Source organism: Eretmochelys imbricata, chromosome 5 (assembly GCF_965152235.1).
Source record: "Eretmochelys imbricata isolate rEreImb1 chromosome 5, rEreImb1.hap1, whole genome shotgun sequence".
In the NCBI taxonomy this organism is placed as follows: domain Eukaryota; kingdom Metazoa; phylum Chordata; order Testudines; family Cheloniidae; genus Eretmochelys; species Eretmochelys imbricata.
Genome location: NC_135576.1, coordinates 51,292,558 through 51,311,471, shown reverse-complemented (window position 1 = coordinate 51,311,471; position 18,914 = coordinate 51,292,558). Strand labels below are relative to the sequence as shown.

General features: G+C 43.5%; 1 protein-coding gene across 3 annotated transcripts in view; it reads right to left on the bottom strand.

Moving 5' to 3' along the window:
- Window positions 1-18,914, bottom strand: part of MSH3 (mutS homolog 3) — a 184,897-nt gene that overhangs the window by 100,593 nt on the left and 65,390 nt on the right. For all 3 annotated transcript variants that reach the window (XM_077817126.1, XM_077817127.1, XM_077817128.1), the window contains one exon: window positions 2,593-2,725. In XM_077817126.1, coding sequence (XP_077673252.1) covers window positions 2,593-2,725 — 133 coding nt within the window. The remainder of the gene's footprint in view (window positions 1-2,592; window positions 2,726-18,914) is intronic.

The following is an 18,914-nucleotide window of genomic DNA, read 5'->3' as shown; positions in this document are numbered from 1 at the left end:
ACCCCTTATTTACCTACTCAGGTTGTTACTGCATAATACTCTGGTTTGATTTTAGCACCAACAATGCTGAAAACTGACAGTTAAATAGAGTTTAAATTGGAACAGAAATGTAAATGTAACACTGAAAAAATTGGGCTCCATGTAAGTGGAATTCAATCTTCAACAGTTTTTTTCTCCAATGAAAGATAACACCCATCTTTATAAATTAGAAGCTTTGAAAAACAGTAAGAAAAATAAATTTATATGAAGTAGGTTTGGTGGAGGTCAGCGTCTGTTAAAGATCCTCCCATGATTGCACAATGGTAATTTTAAACTAACTTTGAACCACCTTTAGTATTAACTAGAAATCCATTAAACCCTAGAACAATAACTCATAGCTAAGGCTACCTTTTAGTTATGGGTATTTTTTGGAAAAGTCACAGGCAGTAAACAAAAAGTCATGGCCCATGACCTATCCATGACTTGTACTATATAACCCTAACTAGAAGTTGGGCCAGGGGGCCGTGGGTGCTCTGGGCGGGGTGGCCCAGGACATGCGCTGGTGCTGGGGGGATGAGGGAGGTTGGAGGGGCTGGCAAGGCTCCCTACCCGGCTCCATGCAGTTCCCCGGAAGCGGCCGACATGCCCTGCAGCTCCTACAGGGAGGGAAGACCAGTGGGGCTCCGCTCACTGCCCCCACAAGCTCTGGCTCCACAGTACCCACTGGCCAGGAACTGCAGCCAATGGAAGCTGCGGGGGTGGTGCCTCCAGGCAGGGGCAGCACATAGAACCCCCAGACCCCTCCGTCTAGGAACTGCAGGGACATGCCAGCCACTTCTGGGGATGTCTGCCCCCCACCAGGTAAGCACCGCCTCGCACCCCAGCCCCCTCCCACACCCAAACTGCCCCAGCAGCAGCTGGCGTGACTGGCCCAGGTTCTGCCTGATCTCCTCAGACAGCCCTGGAACCAGCCATACTGGCTGTTGCAGAAGTCACAGAAAGTCAAGGAATCCATGACTTCTGTGACCTCTGTGATAGACACGGAGCCTTACTCATAGCTGACAATGGCTGTGAACAATGGCACTCTCTCCATCAATGCTGAAAATGGTTTAGCTGCTGTGGTGCAGAAAGTATGCAAGACACCATATTGATGTGTGATGCCTAGTGCTCTTCCTTGAATACTGTTAAAAACAGTACACTAGCAGCTAAACTGTTTTCAACAAACCCTGAATGGACCAGAGAGATCCATTGCTCACTGCCACTGTCAACTACAGGTTATCATCCAAGTGAAAAGCTTTACAAATGAGAAAATGGGACCTAAAAATGCTCTGTATGTGACTGTACAATATCACCCCTCTCGAATACTAATTGCTACCTTTGGGTCTCAATGATGGTATACTATTTTTGGTTTAGAAAAAGTGAGGTATTTCATTGTAAGGCCATTGCGTCCAATTTTTTCCCCTGTGACTGCTCACGTTAACCAGGCTAGAAAGGGACAATTATTTAAATCTGCATTTAATATTGTTGGTCTAAAATTTGTGATGTTTTTGCTTTGGATAAATGCAGTTGCCACTGAAACTTCTGCATATTTATCACAGACTGAGTTAATGTGATCCAGGAACAGCTGGATTTGAACCAGCTTTTTCTAGTGAATTAGACTATATTGCGGGAAAATATATAACTAATTTAGAAATAAGAGGAGTGCCTTGCACTCTTGTGATTTAGACCCAACCATGCAGAGCACTCCGTATGGGTAGTCCTCTGCAGTCACCCACTGAAGTCCACGTATCTCTGCATGGGCATAACACATTGCAGAATTGGGGCACTAAGTAGTTATTCAAGTATCGACTTTCAAATTTTGAAAAAAAGACTAATCTTTTTCACCACACCATCTACTGAAATTATAACTTTGTTATACCTCTGCCCACTTTTTTTTTTTTAATCCAAAACAAATTGCCAACTTCTCTAAATATAATGGGGAAATAAAAGAACATGAAGTACAGCACACATGCTATTAGCACATTAATCTGCTTCAACTAAGAATCAGCAGTGTCTCGCTACAAGTAATTTTTATTAAAATGTTCAAGCAAGATCTAAATTACAGAATTTATAAACATATTAACTTTCAATTGAAAACATTAACAGTTAACTACAGCAAAGTGGTTTTCACGTATTGATGTTATTTTACATAAACATACACCATTTAAATGTGTTATTTTAGGGAACAACTGAATGCATACCAATCTATATGATTCCTCACCTGCTAATGTACCCAATAGATATCATTTGACCAAAGAAATCTATATATTTTGCATCAGCGACATGACCAAAATTTGTAATTGTTATCTAATACTGCTACGGCATTTCTGCTTAAAACAATATATTATCGATCCAACGGATGTAAAACTAGACTCTACTAAAGGAAAGAATGTTTGTTATTTTGTCTTCTATCCTGTTATTGTGTGAAACTTAACTTTAAAGTTTAGAAAAAGTAACTTGAAGTGGAGATGTTTTAACATTTCCTGTAAAACTTATGAAAACACATTTAAGCATACAGACAAATATTTAGAAAACAAGAGTTGGTGATAATGGTTTTGATAGATAACTATTTACCTTTTTGTGATAAATACTACAGAGTCCTCTCTCTATGTCTGGCATCTTACACAGATGATTTTGAATATGACCAAACACACTGGATTCTGACATGAGAATTTCAGACACAGCATCAAGTCGGGCATTTATTTCACTGTAAAACAACAACAATCATGAGATCTGTCATGAAAATTCCAACTTCTTTAACGGAGGGAACACGGTTGTCCAACATTTTGGACTATGGCTAAGCCCATACTAGCATATATAATATTACATAAAATGTTTAAGACATTATTTATATTTGAGCATGACTAAAATGATCAAAAATCTCGAACACATTCTGGGAATAATTTCCACAGAGCTCCATGGGGTAAGGTTGTCAAGGTTGCCTACACACTTCTAGGGCCTTCACTGTTCTGGCTACACTGAGTAGTGCAGAAACAAGGAGCAGCATGTACAGTGATTCCCACTGGGCTCTTTGCGTTCTAACTTGAATTGTGCAAGGCTCGCTTCCAACTACAGCAAGCCCCATAGGCTATGGTGGTAGAGTTTATAACTTTAGCGAGACCTACAATCTGGAGTTTACAACACCTGCAAACCATATATACTTTATCAATATATCTTATTACTTTAATGAAGCCTCAAATATGGTTCTGCTCAGACTGAATACAAGCTTGTTATCCTCCTCCACCACTCAAGAACCATATTTGAGGCTTTCCATGGAAGTTCTAGGTTCCCCCGACACAACCTTTAGAAGTTGTGACTCTGGAGTAGTAGTGAAGAAATACAGGACTGATAGAAGTTACATACAAACTTGGTTCATACTCTTGGGTTTTAAGGGCATGAAAACAGTGCACGCACTTTAACCACTAAGGAAATTCTCAGGAAAAATAAATTTAAGGAATACTGACTATTGAGATTATCATCATTCCCTTCAAAATAATGTTTCTAGATTTTTTTTTAAAGAAATGCTAGAAACAAAAGAAAGTTGTTTTCAAGTTTCCAGCTCTAACTCTGTTCCTATAGCCTCAACTACTCTCCACGTTTCTGTTATATATCTCATTACCCTACCCCATCCACATTTCCAAAACAGATCAGAGTGCACCACAACCCACACATTTATATCAGTGGCGAGTATCCTCTGCAGCACGATGGGCATACTGACAACTTGCCAGGATCCTAAAGGTTCCACCTAATTTGCATACAAGTCCCTGTACAGATTAGGATAAAGGTGTTTAAAATAAAATAAAGATATGTTAGCTAACATGTTTTAGTTTATGGGTGTTCAAACACTTATTAGCATCTCATCTCTAGGGGTGACTACAACAGTCTTCCACAATTATATTGGATAGAATAATATTGAGGGTTTTTTTTTTTAAGTATGGATGTTATCATTTACGCAGGATATTAGAAAAAAGATGGCTGAGGTAGTACCTTGTATTGGACCTGAAGAACAACTCTGTGTAAGCTCGAAAGCTTGTCTCTCACCAACAGAGGTTGGTCCAGCAGAAGATATTGTTCATTAAGACTAACTTTTTGGGAAAGGGACCTCTCTTTTTTTATTTGTAACATAACACAAACCCATATATTACAGAAATAATAAATCTGCCATGCTAATCGCCACTACAGACCACTAAAGAAGCACTACCTGTTGCAAATTCAGGGAAATACCAGGATTCCATGCTTTCCAGTAGATTCAAGATCAGGACACTTTGGCCTTGAAGGAAGCAAGGCCCATATACTTGAAATTCCATTGATCCACAAATTAAAATAAGCATGTCAGATATTGATGTGCAATCAATACACATGAATATGTTACTAGCAAGAAGCAGATCCCTTTCTTTGCTGCATCCTTGAACTTCAAAGCAATGTCTTCAGAAAAATCTGTTACCCCTTGTTGGTAGACAATTGGGTCAGAGTTCAATTTGTAGACTTCTCAGCTGACTGTCTGATTTGCATCTACCATACAAACGTAAAATAAAAAAAATCTCCAGTGGTGAAGGGCCTTGATGACTGCTATAACTGCAAAAAGAAAAGGAGTACTTGTGGCACCTTAGAGATTAACCAATTTGAGCATAAGCTTTCATGAGCTACAGCTCACTTCATCGGATGCACCTGAAGAACTTCAAAATGTGATGTCAGTGACTATTTCAACTTGCACACTGGCCTTTTTAAACCAATGATTTTGGGCAGGCAATGTACAATCAATAAAAACAACTTACTGCTTGTGGTGTCTACCTTCATATTCAAACTGGCTATATTTCATATTCTGATGAGACAAAGCTGGGGGGTTGCAAACACTTTGGAGGATAGAACTGAAATTCAAAGGGATCTTGATAAATTGGAGAACTGGGCTATAGATAACAATGAAATTCAATAGAGACAAATGTAAGGTGCTACACTTAGGGAAGAAAAAACAAAGGCACAAATACAGAATGGGGGATAACTAGCTTGGCAGCAGCACTCCTGAAAAGGATTTCGGAGTTGTGATGGATCACAACCTTATCATGACTCAACAATGCGATGCTGTTGCCAAAAAAAACAAAACAAAAAAAACCCACAAATGCAATTTTGGGTTGCATTAACAGAGGCATAACATGCAAGTCACAGGAGGTGATAATACTGCTCTACTCGGCGCTGGTTAGACTTCAGCTGGAATACTGTGTCCAGTTTTGGTCAACGCTGTATAGAAAGGACGTAGAGAAACTGGAAAGGATTCAGAGGCAAGCAACAAAGATAATTAAAATGGATGGAATGCAAGCCATATGAGCAAAGGCTGAAGGAACTGGGTATGTTATTTTGGAAAAGAGGAAATTAAGGGGGGATATGATAGCAGTCTTAGATACTTGAAAGGCTGCCATAAAATATATGGAGAAAAGTTGTTCTCTCTTGCCACAGGGGGCAGGACAAGGGGCAACGGCTTCAAGCTACAGGATAGCAGACTTAGATTAAATCTCAGGAAAAACTTCCTAACTGTAAGAACAGTAGGACAATGTAACAGACTGCCTCAGGAAGTCGTGGAATCTCCTTCACTGGAGGTTTTCAAAAAGAGGCTAGATAGCCATCTGTCTTGCATGTTTAGATACAACAAATCCTGCAACTTGGCAGGGGGTTAGACTAAATGACCCTTGTGGTCCCTTCTAATCCTAGGATTATGTCTCGTCCTAGTATATTTTTAAGATAGAGCAATTGTTTCTTTTCACAGCAAGTAAATGACAGAGCTTTTGTTTCTGACAACTATTTTCTCATCTTCATTTTTTAACTAAAACAAATCAACCATGTCTATTAAAAAAAACTTCACAAATATACTTTCACCTGTCTGATGCACATTGCTAAGCAACATTTTCCAACTTTTTAACTATTCCTCCACCTATACATGAATCATAGAATCATAGAATATCAGGGTTGGAAGGGACCTCAGGAGGTCATCTAGTCCAACCCCCTGCTCAAAAGCAGGACCCATACCCAATTAAATCATCCCAGCCAGGGCTTTGTCAAGCCTGACCTTAAAAACTTCTAAGGAAGGAGATTCCACCACCTCCCTAGGCAATGCATTCCAGTGTTTCACCACCCTCCTAGTGAAAAAGTTTTTCCTAATATCCAACCTAAACCTCCCCCACTGCAACTTGAGAACATTACTCCTTGTCCTGTCCTCTTCTACCACTGAGAATAGTCTAGAACCATCCTCTCTGGAACCACCTCTCAGGTAGTTGAAAGCAGCTATCAAATCCCCCCCTCATTCTTCTCTTCTGCAGACTAAATAATCCCAGTTCCCTCAGCCTCTCCTCATAAGTCATGTGTTCCAGACCCCTAATCATTTTTGTTGCCCTCCGCTGGACTCTTCCCAATTTATCCACATCCTTCTTGTAGTGTGGGGCCCAAAACTGGACACAGTACTCCAGATGAGGCCTCACCAATGTCGAATAGAGGGGGACGATCACGTCCCTCGATCTGCTTGCTATGCCCCTACTTATACATCCCAAAATGCCATTGGCCTTCTTGGCAACAAGGGCACACTGCTGACTCATATCCAGCTTCTCGTCCACTGTCACCCCTAGGTCCTTTTCCGCAGAACTGCTGCCTAGCCATTCGGTCCCTAGTCTGTAGCTGTGCATTGGGTTCTTCCGTCTTAAGTGCAGGACCCTGCACTTATCCTTATTGAACCTCAGCAGATTTCTTTTGGCCCAATCCTCTGATTTGTCTAGGTCCCTCTGTATCCTATCCCTGCCCTCCAGAGTATCTACCACTCCTCACAGTTTAGTATCATCCGCAAATTTGCTGAGAGTGCAATCCACACCATCCTCCAGATCATTTATGAAGATATTGAACAATAGAGTCTCCTTCAGTCTCCTCCCTCTGGTCCAATGTCCATGAAGAAAGGGCTTGCTGCAGCCACACTTCTTCTCAGCAATTCTTCCCCTCAAGTCTGGTTCTAGGAGTGGGCAAGCAGGACAGTCACTATGAGTGCTGTACCTCTAGGTTGTTCCGTCCTTTTGTTTTTCTCTGCTCTGATTGGTCCACCATTTCTGTTCTGCTCTGGCCAGCTGAATTTACTTTCTTCCTCTGTTGCTTGGTCAGATGGTTGAGGTTAGAGCAGATGCCAAAAACATTTTTCCCCTGGCCAGCAAAACAGCTGAGGCCACTCCTGCTTCCCCACTCCACCAACTCCTATATTATCCATGCTGGCTTGTCACCATATTAACAAACCTTTCACCACACAGACAAATGCTATGATTCCTGTGCTCCTCTGACAGTGGCAAGTGACAACCCCAATTCCCATGATAGCTGCAATAAAAAAGTCCATTCCCTACTAATCCCTAACATTCTGAAGTGTTTGAAAATCATATTTTGTCAGCTGCTGAGCCTTAATGTTAGCTGCAAAATGAGCCCTCCACAAACCTTCCTGCATGGCTGCTGCAGCCCTTCGATTTCAGTCATTTTAACTTAAAGAGAGCCTTTTTATTCTCTCCCTTATCTGCCAGTACTCCACCCTCTAAGATAATTTGAGATTCGAGGCAGCAAATTGTAGGCCACAAAACTAAGAGGTGTTCTGTAACTTTCTCTTCTATATCACCTCATCACAATGGATTAGCTGGATACATCTACTAAAATGATGAGCAATAAAATAGTTAACACAAAATATAATGAGGCATCAGAGTTATTTTTTTCCACTGAAATGAATCAGATAGCTCACACCGCTCAGGGCTACTGTTTCAGGATGTTTATCAAATTCAGAAGTTTATCTTCACAATCAAGAGTTACTAAAAGAATGGTTATGTACCCTAGATTAACCATGGTTCTTTGAGATGTTGCAGCTAGCGTAGATCCCAAAGTAGGTGCATATGCACATCATGTACGCAAGGTCAGATTTTATTTATTTTTAATAGCTGGGTCAGGTGGGGACACATGTGGCAAGGATAGAAAAAGCGGAGCAACCATGATCCTTCCTCAGTTCCCTTGAAGCCCTTGGTAATTGAGGACTACAAAAACAGGGGATAGAGGACCCGTAATGGGATTCACACTGACATCTCCAAGAACCAGAGTTACAGCAGGTTAAATAACCATTCTTTGTGCTTCATGTACTTGTCAAGTGCAGTGTCCTTTCAGGATGGCAGGAATAAGGAGTCCATGCTGCATCAATCTACCAGTAATTGGAGTACAGTAGATGCTCATTAGTAGCAATATATAGCAACAACATAGCAAAAGGACTTAAGTGGCTGTTGCTGTTAAGGGGAAGGTCATCTAACAAAAGGTGTATGAAGAGTTAAGGGTGTATCGGAAGGGTGGGGGAGAGTTGGCAGAACCCTACATTTGGGGCAAATGGAGCAGGGAAAGAGGAAGTTACTCACCTTGTGCAGTAACTAGGTTTCTTCAAGATGCGTGTCCCTGTGGGTGCTACACTTTAGGCGTCAGTACGTCCCTGCACCACATATCGAAGATTTTCGGTAGCAGTGCTTGGCTGGGATACGCGTGCGCAGTAGTCGTCTCGTGGTGCTGTTGGCACCTCATGTAGCATGCACATGACCCAACCCCTCAGTTCCTTCTCTACCACAGAGCTCGATAAATGAACTCTGAAGTAGAGGGGAGGAGGGTGGGTAGTGGAGCACCCACCGAGGGACACATCTCAAAGAACCCTCGTTACTGCACAAAGTAACTTCCTCTTAATTCTTCGAGTAGCATCCCTGTGGCCGGTAGGCACTCCACTTTACATGCCTATCGAGCAGTGCCCCACTGTGGACAGTAGGGACTTCAGAGTTGTGTGTATTGCCACAGAGAGCACAGTAAGGCCTAATATAGTGTCTGACCTAGAGGACTGAGTGATAGTACAGTGTTTTGCAAAGGTGTGCTTTGAGGCCCATGTGGCAGCCCTGCATATGTCTATTAGAGAGACATTGTTCAGGAAGGCTATAGATGTAGCAATGGCATGTGTAGAGTGGGATCAAATCCCTAGTGGGGGTTGCTTGTTACGCAGTCGATAGAGTTGGATACAAGTGGAGATCCATTTAGATCAGTATCAACCCAGAGACTAACATCCCTTTGAGTGTTCTGAGGTGGAAATAAATAGCCTTGGAGATTTCTGGAAGGGTTTGGTTCTTTCTAAGTAAAAAACTAAGGCTTGTCTGACATCAAGTGTATGTAGGATGACCTCTTGTGAGGTCCTATGTGTTTTTGGGTAAAACGTGGGAAGGTGTATAAGTAGGCTTAAATGAAAAGATGTCAATACTTTAGGCAAAAATTTCAGATGTGGTCACAACGTGACCTCGTCTTTAGTGAACACGGTGTAAGGGGCCTCCGCCATCAGTGCTCTGATTTTGCTGCCCTGTCTAGCTGGAGTAATTGCTATCAAAACCACAACTTTCATATACATATGAAGGAGGGAACAGGTCGCTAAGGGTTCAAAAGGTGCTCTAACGAGGTACTGAAGTACCAGGTTCAAATCCTATGGGGTTGTAGGTCGTCGGACTTCTGGGAAAATGTTTTGTACACCAATAATGAAGCGTCTAGTGATGGAGGGAACGTCAGTCTTCGCTCACCCAACTTTGTGGAGAAAGGCTGTAATGGCTGCTAGGTGTACTTTGACTGAACTTATGGATAAGCCGAATTCCTTGAGTTCCAGTATGACCGATAGAGGCACGATGACGGCATTTAAATTTTTTTGTTTACATTATAGTGAGAATCTCTTCCATTTTTGGAGGTAGGTATTGCAAATGGTGGATTGTCTGCTATTTAATAATATATATTTCACTCATTCTGAACAGGCTAATTCCTCATGTTGGAACTAAGTAATAGCCATGTTTTGGAGGTGAAATTTCTCCAGATTTGGGTGGAGAGTCTGGCCTCCGTTCTGTGTGAAGAGATCTGCCTGCAGGGGAAGAGCTCATGGAGCACACATAGTCAGGTGTGACAGGTAAGGGAACCAGGTCTGTCTTGGCTATGTTGGAACAATCAATATGACATGGGCCCCGTCAGTCTGTATCTTGTGAATGACTCGTGAGATCAGAGGTATCAGTAGGAATGCGTACATGAGTGATGTGTTCCATGAGATAAGGAAGGCATCCCCTAGTGACTTATGTGCTAGTCCTGCCCTGCAGCAGAAAAGTGGGTACTTGTGGTTTGTTGTTGATGCAAACAGGTCTACAGATGGATAGCCCCATTTTTGGAATATCGATTGGAGGACACTGTCAGGTATTTCCCATTCGTGTTCCTTGGAGAAGTGTCATTGTGAAGTGTGAAGACGAGGACTGAGTTTCAGGAGCCCTACATCTTTGTGGGTGTTGCTTATTTCTGTTCCGGTCAAAGTTCCATTGTTGTGAGCGGTGGAAAGAAGTCTCTGTGCCCCTTTGGTATGGTTGGTACAGATTGTCATTTTTCTGGTGGTGTGTATATGCCTAAAGTCTGCAGAGTGGCTCAAGAGTCCTTCATCAAGTGAAGGACGTCATCCATTTTTGCAGAAAAAAGTTTCTCCTAATTGAAAGGTACATCTTCTTTCTTGAGTTGGAGCTCCTTCGGGATACGGCATGACTGCAACCACGAGGCCCTGCACATTATGACAGCCATGGCAGTCGTTCTCGCAGCAGTAACCCCTACGTCCATCAAGGTCTGTAAGGCTGTATGGGAAATTAGTTGACCCTCCATCAACATAGCATTGAATTAGAGACGTTTTTCCTCCAGTAAGGCTTCAAGGAATTCTTGCAGCTTACCATAGTTATCGAAAATGTACTTGGCTAGAAGGGCTGAATAATTGGCTACCTGAAATTGGTGTATAGCCAGTGAGTATACCTTTCTACCGAAAAGGTCTAATCATTTGTGTTTTGTCTTATAGAGTGGACTGGAATTGAAGTTGTTTGCTGTGAAGACTGGCGGCTTCCACAACTAGGGAAATGGGCTGTGGATGAGAGAAGAGAAAGTCTATTCCCTTAGCTGGGGTGAAGTCCTTTCTTTCAGCTCGTCTGCTGGTAGGTGGTATCGTGCAAGGAATCTGCCAAATATTCTCCACTGGTTCCATTATGGCATTGTTTATGAGTAATACAATCTTGGATAAAGTGGATGTCTAATATCTGCAACAGTTTGTGCTGGTTGTCTTGCATCTCTTCTAGGGGAATGTCTTGCTTAGTGGCTACTCTTCTTAAAAGTTCCTGAAATTGTTTCAGGTCATCCACTGTGGTTGGAGGCTGTGGTAGACTGCCTCGTCAGGAGAGGAAAAGGAGTTGTGGGCCAGTGAAATGCCTTCATGGTCCATGTAGTCTTCTTCCTCATCTGCGAAGCCCTCAGGTGTCTCCAACGTCTCCCTGCTCGGGGATGGAGGAGGAGAGTGAATTTCCTCTCTGGCTGAAGTCGAGGGTCTATTGTAGTGGGCCTATATGCCACCCAGAGGTCTCAAGGGGGCCACTGCGTAGGGAAGTGTGTCGGTGGACAAAGCCTGGGTTGCCGTACCATTGTTGCATCTCATGAGATTAGCAAGACTTGGTCTTAACAGTTTCCCCTGGTGGTCTACGCTCCATGGCTAAGGAGTGTTGGGAAGAAAAATGACTCCCATGTAAGTCATCTTCATCACTGGAGATGAGCTGGGGAGCAGGTGAAGTGGGTAGCTGCTCCGCTCTTTGGACCGGAGATCCTTCGGTACCAAGCAGAGGTGACTGCGGCACTGAAGAGACCACTATGGCTTTGTGCTGAAGAAACTGTTGCAAAGCTGCCTGTTTCTGTGCCGGCAGTGCCACTGTTGAAGATAAGGACATTGCAGAGACCGTGTTGTAAGTAGCCTTGGTCGAAACAGTCAGTGTTGTTCTTGGTCTGTCCACTGGTGCCAATGACAGAGTCAGTGCCGGTGGTGGTGGCAGCACTGCGAGTGGAATCGGTGCCGATTCCCACACCAGGGTGGTTGGAGCTGTGGAGAAGTGCCTCAATTCCATGTCAGTGTGGTGGGGCTCGGTAGAGGTCCGTGGAGGGACGGTACCGAAGGTGCCCAGAGCCTCAAAGGTGGCCACTCTAGTCAAGCTCAGCACTGAGGAGAGCAACCTTGCCGGGGACCTCTTCTTTTTATGAGTGTCCCTATGAGGGGATGTTGCGGCTTGCTTCCTGGAAGTTTTGGAAGACTGAGCACTCCCATTAGCAGCAGTTTTGCTTGGGGAACTAGCTGCTGGTGTTGATTTTGGTCCCTGAGGGATAGACCGAAGGGACATCTCCATTAAAATCATCTCGAGGCGGAGATCTGTCATTCCATGCCCTGGCTTTCAGGTTACTACAGTGAGCACATTTTTGAGGGATGTGAATCTCCCCTAAACAACGGACACATGATGAGTGGCTGTCGGAGACTGGCACGGCCTCATGGCAACAGTTGGAGCATTTAAGCCAAAGCGAGCTGGGAATCAGAGCTGATAAAAGTTTCCCGATGTGGGAAAAACAATTAAAGAATTTGGGGGAGGGGAGGTAGAGAGGGAGAAAATATCAAACTAAGAAAATGAGACTTACTAAACTACAACTAATCTATTTGTCTATAGAAAAAACAAAGAGGCAGCACTGCCACTGAGCTCTGTCTACAGCCAAGGACAGTTGAGAAGGAACTGGATCATCTGGTCGTGCGCATGCTACATGCGGCGCCAATGACACTGTGAAACAACTACTGCGCACGTGTGCCCCGACTGAGCACTGCTACCGAAAATCTCTGATCTGCGGCACAAGGACACACCAACACCTAAAGTGGAGCACCCACAGGCACACTACTCAGAGAAGAACCGTGGGTTTGGCAGGGGAGCCTCCAGTCAGCAAAACAGCTGAGCAAGCCCACCTGCCGGGGACAGGCTGAGGAAGTTGTTCGGTATCGAGGGCTAGAATGGATCCAGACTGTACTGAGCTAATCAAATCAAGAACCTCTTCCATTTATTGTTCCATAGAGTTTAAAGCCAAAAGGGATCATCAGATCATCTAGTCTGATCTCACGGAAATCACAGATCATTACATTTCACCAACATACTCCTCTATTAAGCCCAAAACATTTCAGGCCTCAAGAAACTAAATATGCCATAGGAACAAGGGAGACCAAGCCAATCAATGCCACAGATCCCTTCAATGGCATGGAACTGATTAGGTAAGATATACCCAGATGATCCCAACAGATGAATTACGCCTCATGCTACAAAGGAAGGTGAAAAATCCCCAAGATCTCCGACAAAGTGACTTAGGGAAAATTTCCTTCTTGACCCAAAATCTGGTGAACAGTGTGACCCTGAGCATGTGAGAAAGAACACTGACCAAACATCTGAGAAATACAATTCACTGTACCACCTCAGAGGACTAGTCCATTCCGTCTGGTGTCCCATCTCCACCTGTGGCCAATCTCAGATGCTTCAGAAGATTAAAAAATAGAATACATACAAGCACCAACTGTACACTGGAGGGGGAGGGGAATTTCTTCCTGACCACTGTAGGTGGCTTACTGAGGCATGAGATTTAACTGTGGTCATTCAGAAGGAAGGAATCTGATAATGACCCGAGGCTCAGTCCAACTCTGTAGCCAAGTTCTGATATTTGACAGCAAACTATTCTATCGAAGAGATCCCCAATGTAGAATATCAGTTCCATGACAGACCTATGCAGAAACCATTTGTGTGATTGGTCACTAACTGCCTTTGCAGCAAGTCTGCTACACTGTTGCTGACTCCCAGGCGTGAAGGTTCATTGGGGTCACCTGGTTTTGATAGCACCAAGTCCAGAACTTGATAGCTTCCCGACAAAAGTAGGCAAGAAACATGCAAACTTTGTTTCGTAGCTTTCTGTGTAGATTTCCACCCATGTTCCAGAGAACAGGCAAGAACGTGATACTAGACAGTCTGATTATGTTAACCTATTCTGTGTTGCCTGTGGACCAGGTTCCTTGGATCTGCTGGTGGTGGGGAGAATGTGAAAATTAACACCATTTTTGCTCACGGTGATATTGCCCTATGCCTGATGGAACAGGGCAAGGCAGCTCCCGACCACTGGCTCCTGCTTAGTTCTGGTGTAGTCACGATGGTCCCATCAAATATGCTGTCTGGATGTTGAGGTGGGATGCAGGAAAGAGGAGGCAGATGACGGGCCTCTCATGGAGCACTGCAATTGTTTCCACAATGGGTGTTCTGGCTGTCTTCCCTGTCAGTATGCGTGAACACACTGTTTCTGTTGAAGCTGATATTTCTAGGGCATTCTGTAGAAGGTTGGTTTGTATATACCCAGCGATCTCAGGGTGGCCTTGAGTCCTTTAAGGAATGGAACACTTTTTTCAGCATTTTCCACTTGAACAAGAAGTCTTGTGTGGTGTCCTGGATCTCTCCCAGTACCTCAGATGCTAACAGCCAGAAGGCTCACCTCATAGTCAGAGTGCTGACCATAGGCCTTACTGGAGTCACCCCTAGCTTGACTGTAGGGCTATTCCAGCAACGATTTGTCCTTCTCTGATAATCTCCTTGAACTCCTCCCTTGCACTTTTGATAAGCATGGAGTCACCCTCTCCCACCTCAGGAAATTATGCTTGGCAAACAAAGCCTGACAGACTGCCACATGGATTTGCTGTGATGTGGAGAAGTAGGTCTTGCACCGGGACAGGTTTAGCTTTTTGGGGTCTTTGAGCATTAATTTAGACTTTTTCCTGCTCTGCTGCAATTACCAATAACCCTGGATTTGGGTGGAAATAAAAGCACTCAATGTTTTTCAGGAGCATCTTTTAGCTTTTTTCCATGCATTTAGACGTGTGCTGGATGATGGCTGGAGTTCGCCAGAGCCCTCTATTCAGCTCTAATATGCCCTCATTTAAAGAAAGAGCAATCTTGGCTGGGGTCGATGCAGTCAAGATGTCAAAGCGTTTTTGTCACTTCTCTTGTATTACCATTATTTCGATATCAAAGGTCTTCACAATGCAAAACTAGGAGATCCTGAAATGTCAAAGTCATTGATCACTAGAGTCGGGGCTTGTGAGACCTGCCAGGTGACAATGGTGACTCCTTCAGTGGAGACTGGGTATGCACTTAATTCCTCCACTGTTCCTAGCTCTTGAGTGTCCATCTGGCTCTAGTGTCAGTGGCCTGGATACTGATGCTGTGAGGGGGTCTGATCTCCTCCCCTTCTTGGGCCTACCACCACAGGACACTTGAGATAATGGTCCCCAACAGAATCAGTATGGTCTGGTGTATGGGTAGTGGCCTTGTTGCAGCTAGTGGGCCCAATGCCACTCGTTTCTTTTGTGGTGGTGACCTGTGAAAAAGACCTCAGATCCTAGCTCTAGGTTCATTAGAGATATAGATAGCTGGCTTTATGATGATCGGGAGAACCGCATGGTTAACTGCCAACTGGGTGCCCAGGTTACGAATCTCTCAAGATATGTAGGACCTCTATGGTAGCATTCTCTGAAATGCTTCCAGTTTCACGTGCAGGGTCAGTTAAGGAGGCAGAATTGCAGGGTCTCAATGCATGGATGAGACAATAGTGTAGGGAGGAGGGGTTTAGATTTATTATGAACTGGGGAACCTTTTGAGAAAGGAGGAACCTATACAGGAAAGATGGCTCCATCTGAACCAAAATGGAACCACGTTGCTGGTATATAAAATTTAAAAAGTCAGAGACGTTCTACGAAGCATGGGGGGAAAGCCAGCAGGAGGAGTTTCAAAGGGCTGGGAGAAAACCAACAGTTGCGAAGTGGGACGCAATTTGGACAAAGACATCCCATAAGGGAGGACCTGTTAAAGGGTATTCTCTAAATCCTTCTAAAGAGGAAAGAATAAAAGTTGAAGAAGTCAGGAATTGGAACCAAGGGTCAGGACCAGGTTATGTGGAGTGAGGCAAGGCAGGGGCAAGGCTGGGCCCACAGGTGAAATAAGGAAGGAGCAAGGCTCAGAACAAGCAGGTGTCGGAGCTATCGCAGTTGTAGACAAACGTTTTGAGCAGCTGCTGAGCTGCTGCTTCTGGAATTAAGGGCCAGTCTGCTGACTCTTCCAACCAAGTCTACTATAGGCCAGCCGTGTTTGTTTGGTGGCCATAGACTGGCTCTGCTACAGGCCCCGATTTGACACATACTGTATAAGTTGGAAGCTAGACTACAATTGCTCTGTTCATTCTGCCAATAGTGACTGGAGATTGCATCATCCATATATAATCCAAAAATAAATCTTATCCCATTCATTACACACATGATGGCCATAGACCCCAATATATTCCATAATCCCATATCTCTCTCTCCCCAAAGAGGAATAAAGAGAGCCAAAGTATGTAGGTCCTACCTAGCAGCCCTGTTCACACTTGAAGCAACATGAGAGTGCCAGTTTCAACTATTCACCCTCCACTTCCGTCAGTTCATTTACCAAATCACAAGAGAGTTTTCCCCTAATCTACCAGACGTTGGCCATTCTGAAAGATTCAAATAAATTCACATCAGATTTAACTGAATGGTTTTGAAACAAACCAATCTAAACGAAGTGCTATAACTTGATGCTTAATGTTTTAAGCATTGCAAGACTTGCTTATTAACACTGTTAGAATTAGAGGCATAAAAAAATTCAACCACATTTTGCTCATGGATTAATGTGGTAGCTGGAAAAAATGTTTTTCTGGAAGGAAACTTTTATACAAGGCGTGCACCTAGTGATTATTTCATATATACCTTTAAAGAAAAGAAATAGTTGGGCCAACTTTCAAAAACAAAAAGGAAAGTAAAGCTCAAATGTAATAGGGTGGTACCCACTTCTCGCAAGCATCCTTTCTGGTCGGGTGTGTCTGCCGTCTTTAAAACAGTCCCGGCCCTGGTACTGGGCTATACCCCCAGGGCTTCCTTTCTGGAGGCGTTGGTTTCACCCTCTTGGTCTGTTCTGGTTCCAGCTCTCCAGCTGGGCCTCTTAGCAGTTCATCCCCCTCCCAGGGGGAATCACAGTTCAAATGTAGGCTACTTCCCCAGTGACCTACAGGAGGGACCCAGGCCTGGCCACTACTCTGGGTCCCAGCCCAAGGACCCTAAGAATAGCAGCCACATGCCATCATGTCCCTTTAACAAAAATGCCTTCAGTTCCCAGGACCACTTCCCCATGACTCCAGCATTCACCAATGCTTCACCCCTACCTCAAGACTCTTATGGTCAGGACCAGCAGCCAGCTACGAGCTCTTCCTCATTCCCCCAGTCACCACCAGCACTGAGCTGTCCACGGTGCTGCAGTTCCCTTTGGCCAGCCAGGAGCACCATTTGCACTCCTCTGGTTCCAGCAAGGAACTGACTGTTTCTGGCTCTGCAGCTCCTTTTTATATAGCCCTCATGAGCCTGAACTGGCTGCTCCCTGAAGCCTCTCTGATTGGCTACTTCCCCTGAAGTCACTGTATTGCTTGGAGGACTCCTCTACCACTCCTTTCCTAGGACAGTTGTTGCAGGACCCCGCAGCCTCCAGCAAGGGGCCTTTGGGCCTAGTCCACACCATCACGCCGAGTTATATCTTTTTGTGCAGCAGTCAGTTTCAAACAAACAGTTTATCACCTAAATTACCAAGGGAAGTGGTGGATTCTCTCTCACCTGTCGTCTTCAAATAAAACTGATTGCCTTTACAGCATACATACTTCAGCCAAACAAGTTTTTGGGCTTAACATAGGGATAACTGGGTGGAATTTAATGGTTTCAGATACACAGGAGGCCAGACTAGATGATCTAATGGTCTCCTCTGGCCTTAAATTCTATGAATTTATGCTCCTCCCATTCTTCTGGCCACTCAGTGTAAACTCTGCATGTAACACTAGCAGCAGACAGCTACAATCAACAATGCAGCAACCACTCACAAATTTAGGGGCCATTTTCAGCAGAACTCAAATGTCAAGGATGTAACTGATGTGTAACAGAAAAAGCCATGTACCTAATGCAGACTGGCTGGGTTGATAAAGGTTACACAGTAGTAAAACCGAAGAGCACACAGTTAGAATCCACACAGTAGACTCAAAAGAACAAGTTTAACTTCTGCACAGCAACTGGTGAGAATCTCTACACTACAATTATTAGATAGGGGAGGACACTGGACTATGTTAATGATAATGATGAAATAACTGAATATTTTGATTTTTTAGTTTTGGAGATTTATAACAGTCTATGAACTTTAATGAGAAATAATATCAACCTCAAATCCATTTTAATGAAGAATAAAGAAAAGCAAAGGATAACAAAACAAATACTGTGACTCCTTTCTGAATTAAAGATTGTTGGATTGCAAAAAGTACACTGTTACTTTATAAAGAGAGCTCCAAAACAAAAATCAATAGTTTTATTGTATGAATGTATTTTAGAAGTAGATTTAAGCAAAAAAATTACATTTTGAAACATATTGTCACTTTATTTATTTAAATAATGTATTATAATATGTTCTGGTAATTATATGGTTTCAATATGTGAACAAGATGCAGATATTCAAAAACAATCCTCCCTTCAGAAGTTAATAGGTACTTTAATCATCCTCACATGTAGCTATGTTACTGTAGCTCCAGTAATCTATCACAAAATAAGCATCATACTGTTTGCCTGGTGTAATCCTCCAGATAAGAAAGGGCCAGGAGAACACAATCATATATCAAATGATCTATTTTTTAGCTGTAAACAAAACATGTTTTCCTAGATTTCTATTTCAAGAATCAGATCTGGCAGGGACCTTGAGAGGTCTTCTAGTCCAGTCCCCTAAACTCAAGGCAGGACTAAGTATTATCTAGGCCATCCCTGGCAGGTGTTTGTCTAATCTGCTCTTAAAAACCTCTGACAGAGAGATTCCACAACCTCCCTAAGCAACTTGTTTCAATGCTTAACTACCCTGACAGTTCAGAAGTTTTTCCTAATGTCCAACCTAAACTGCCCTTGCTGA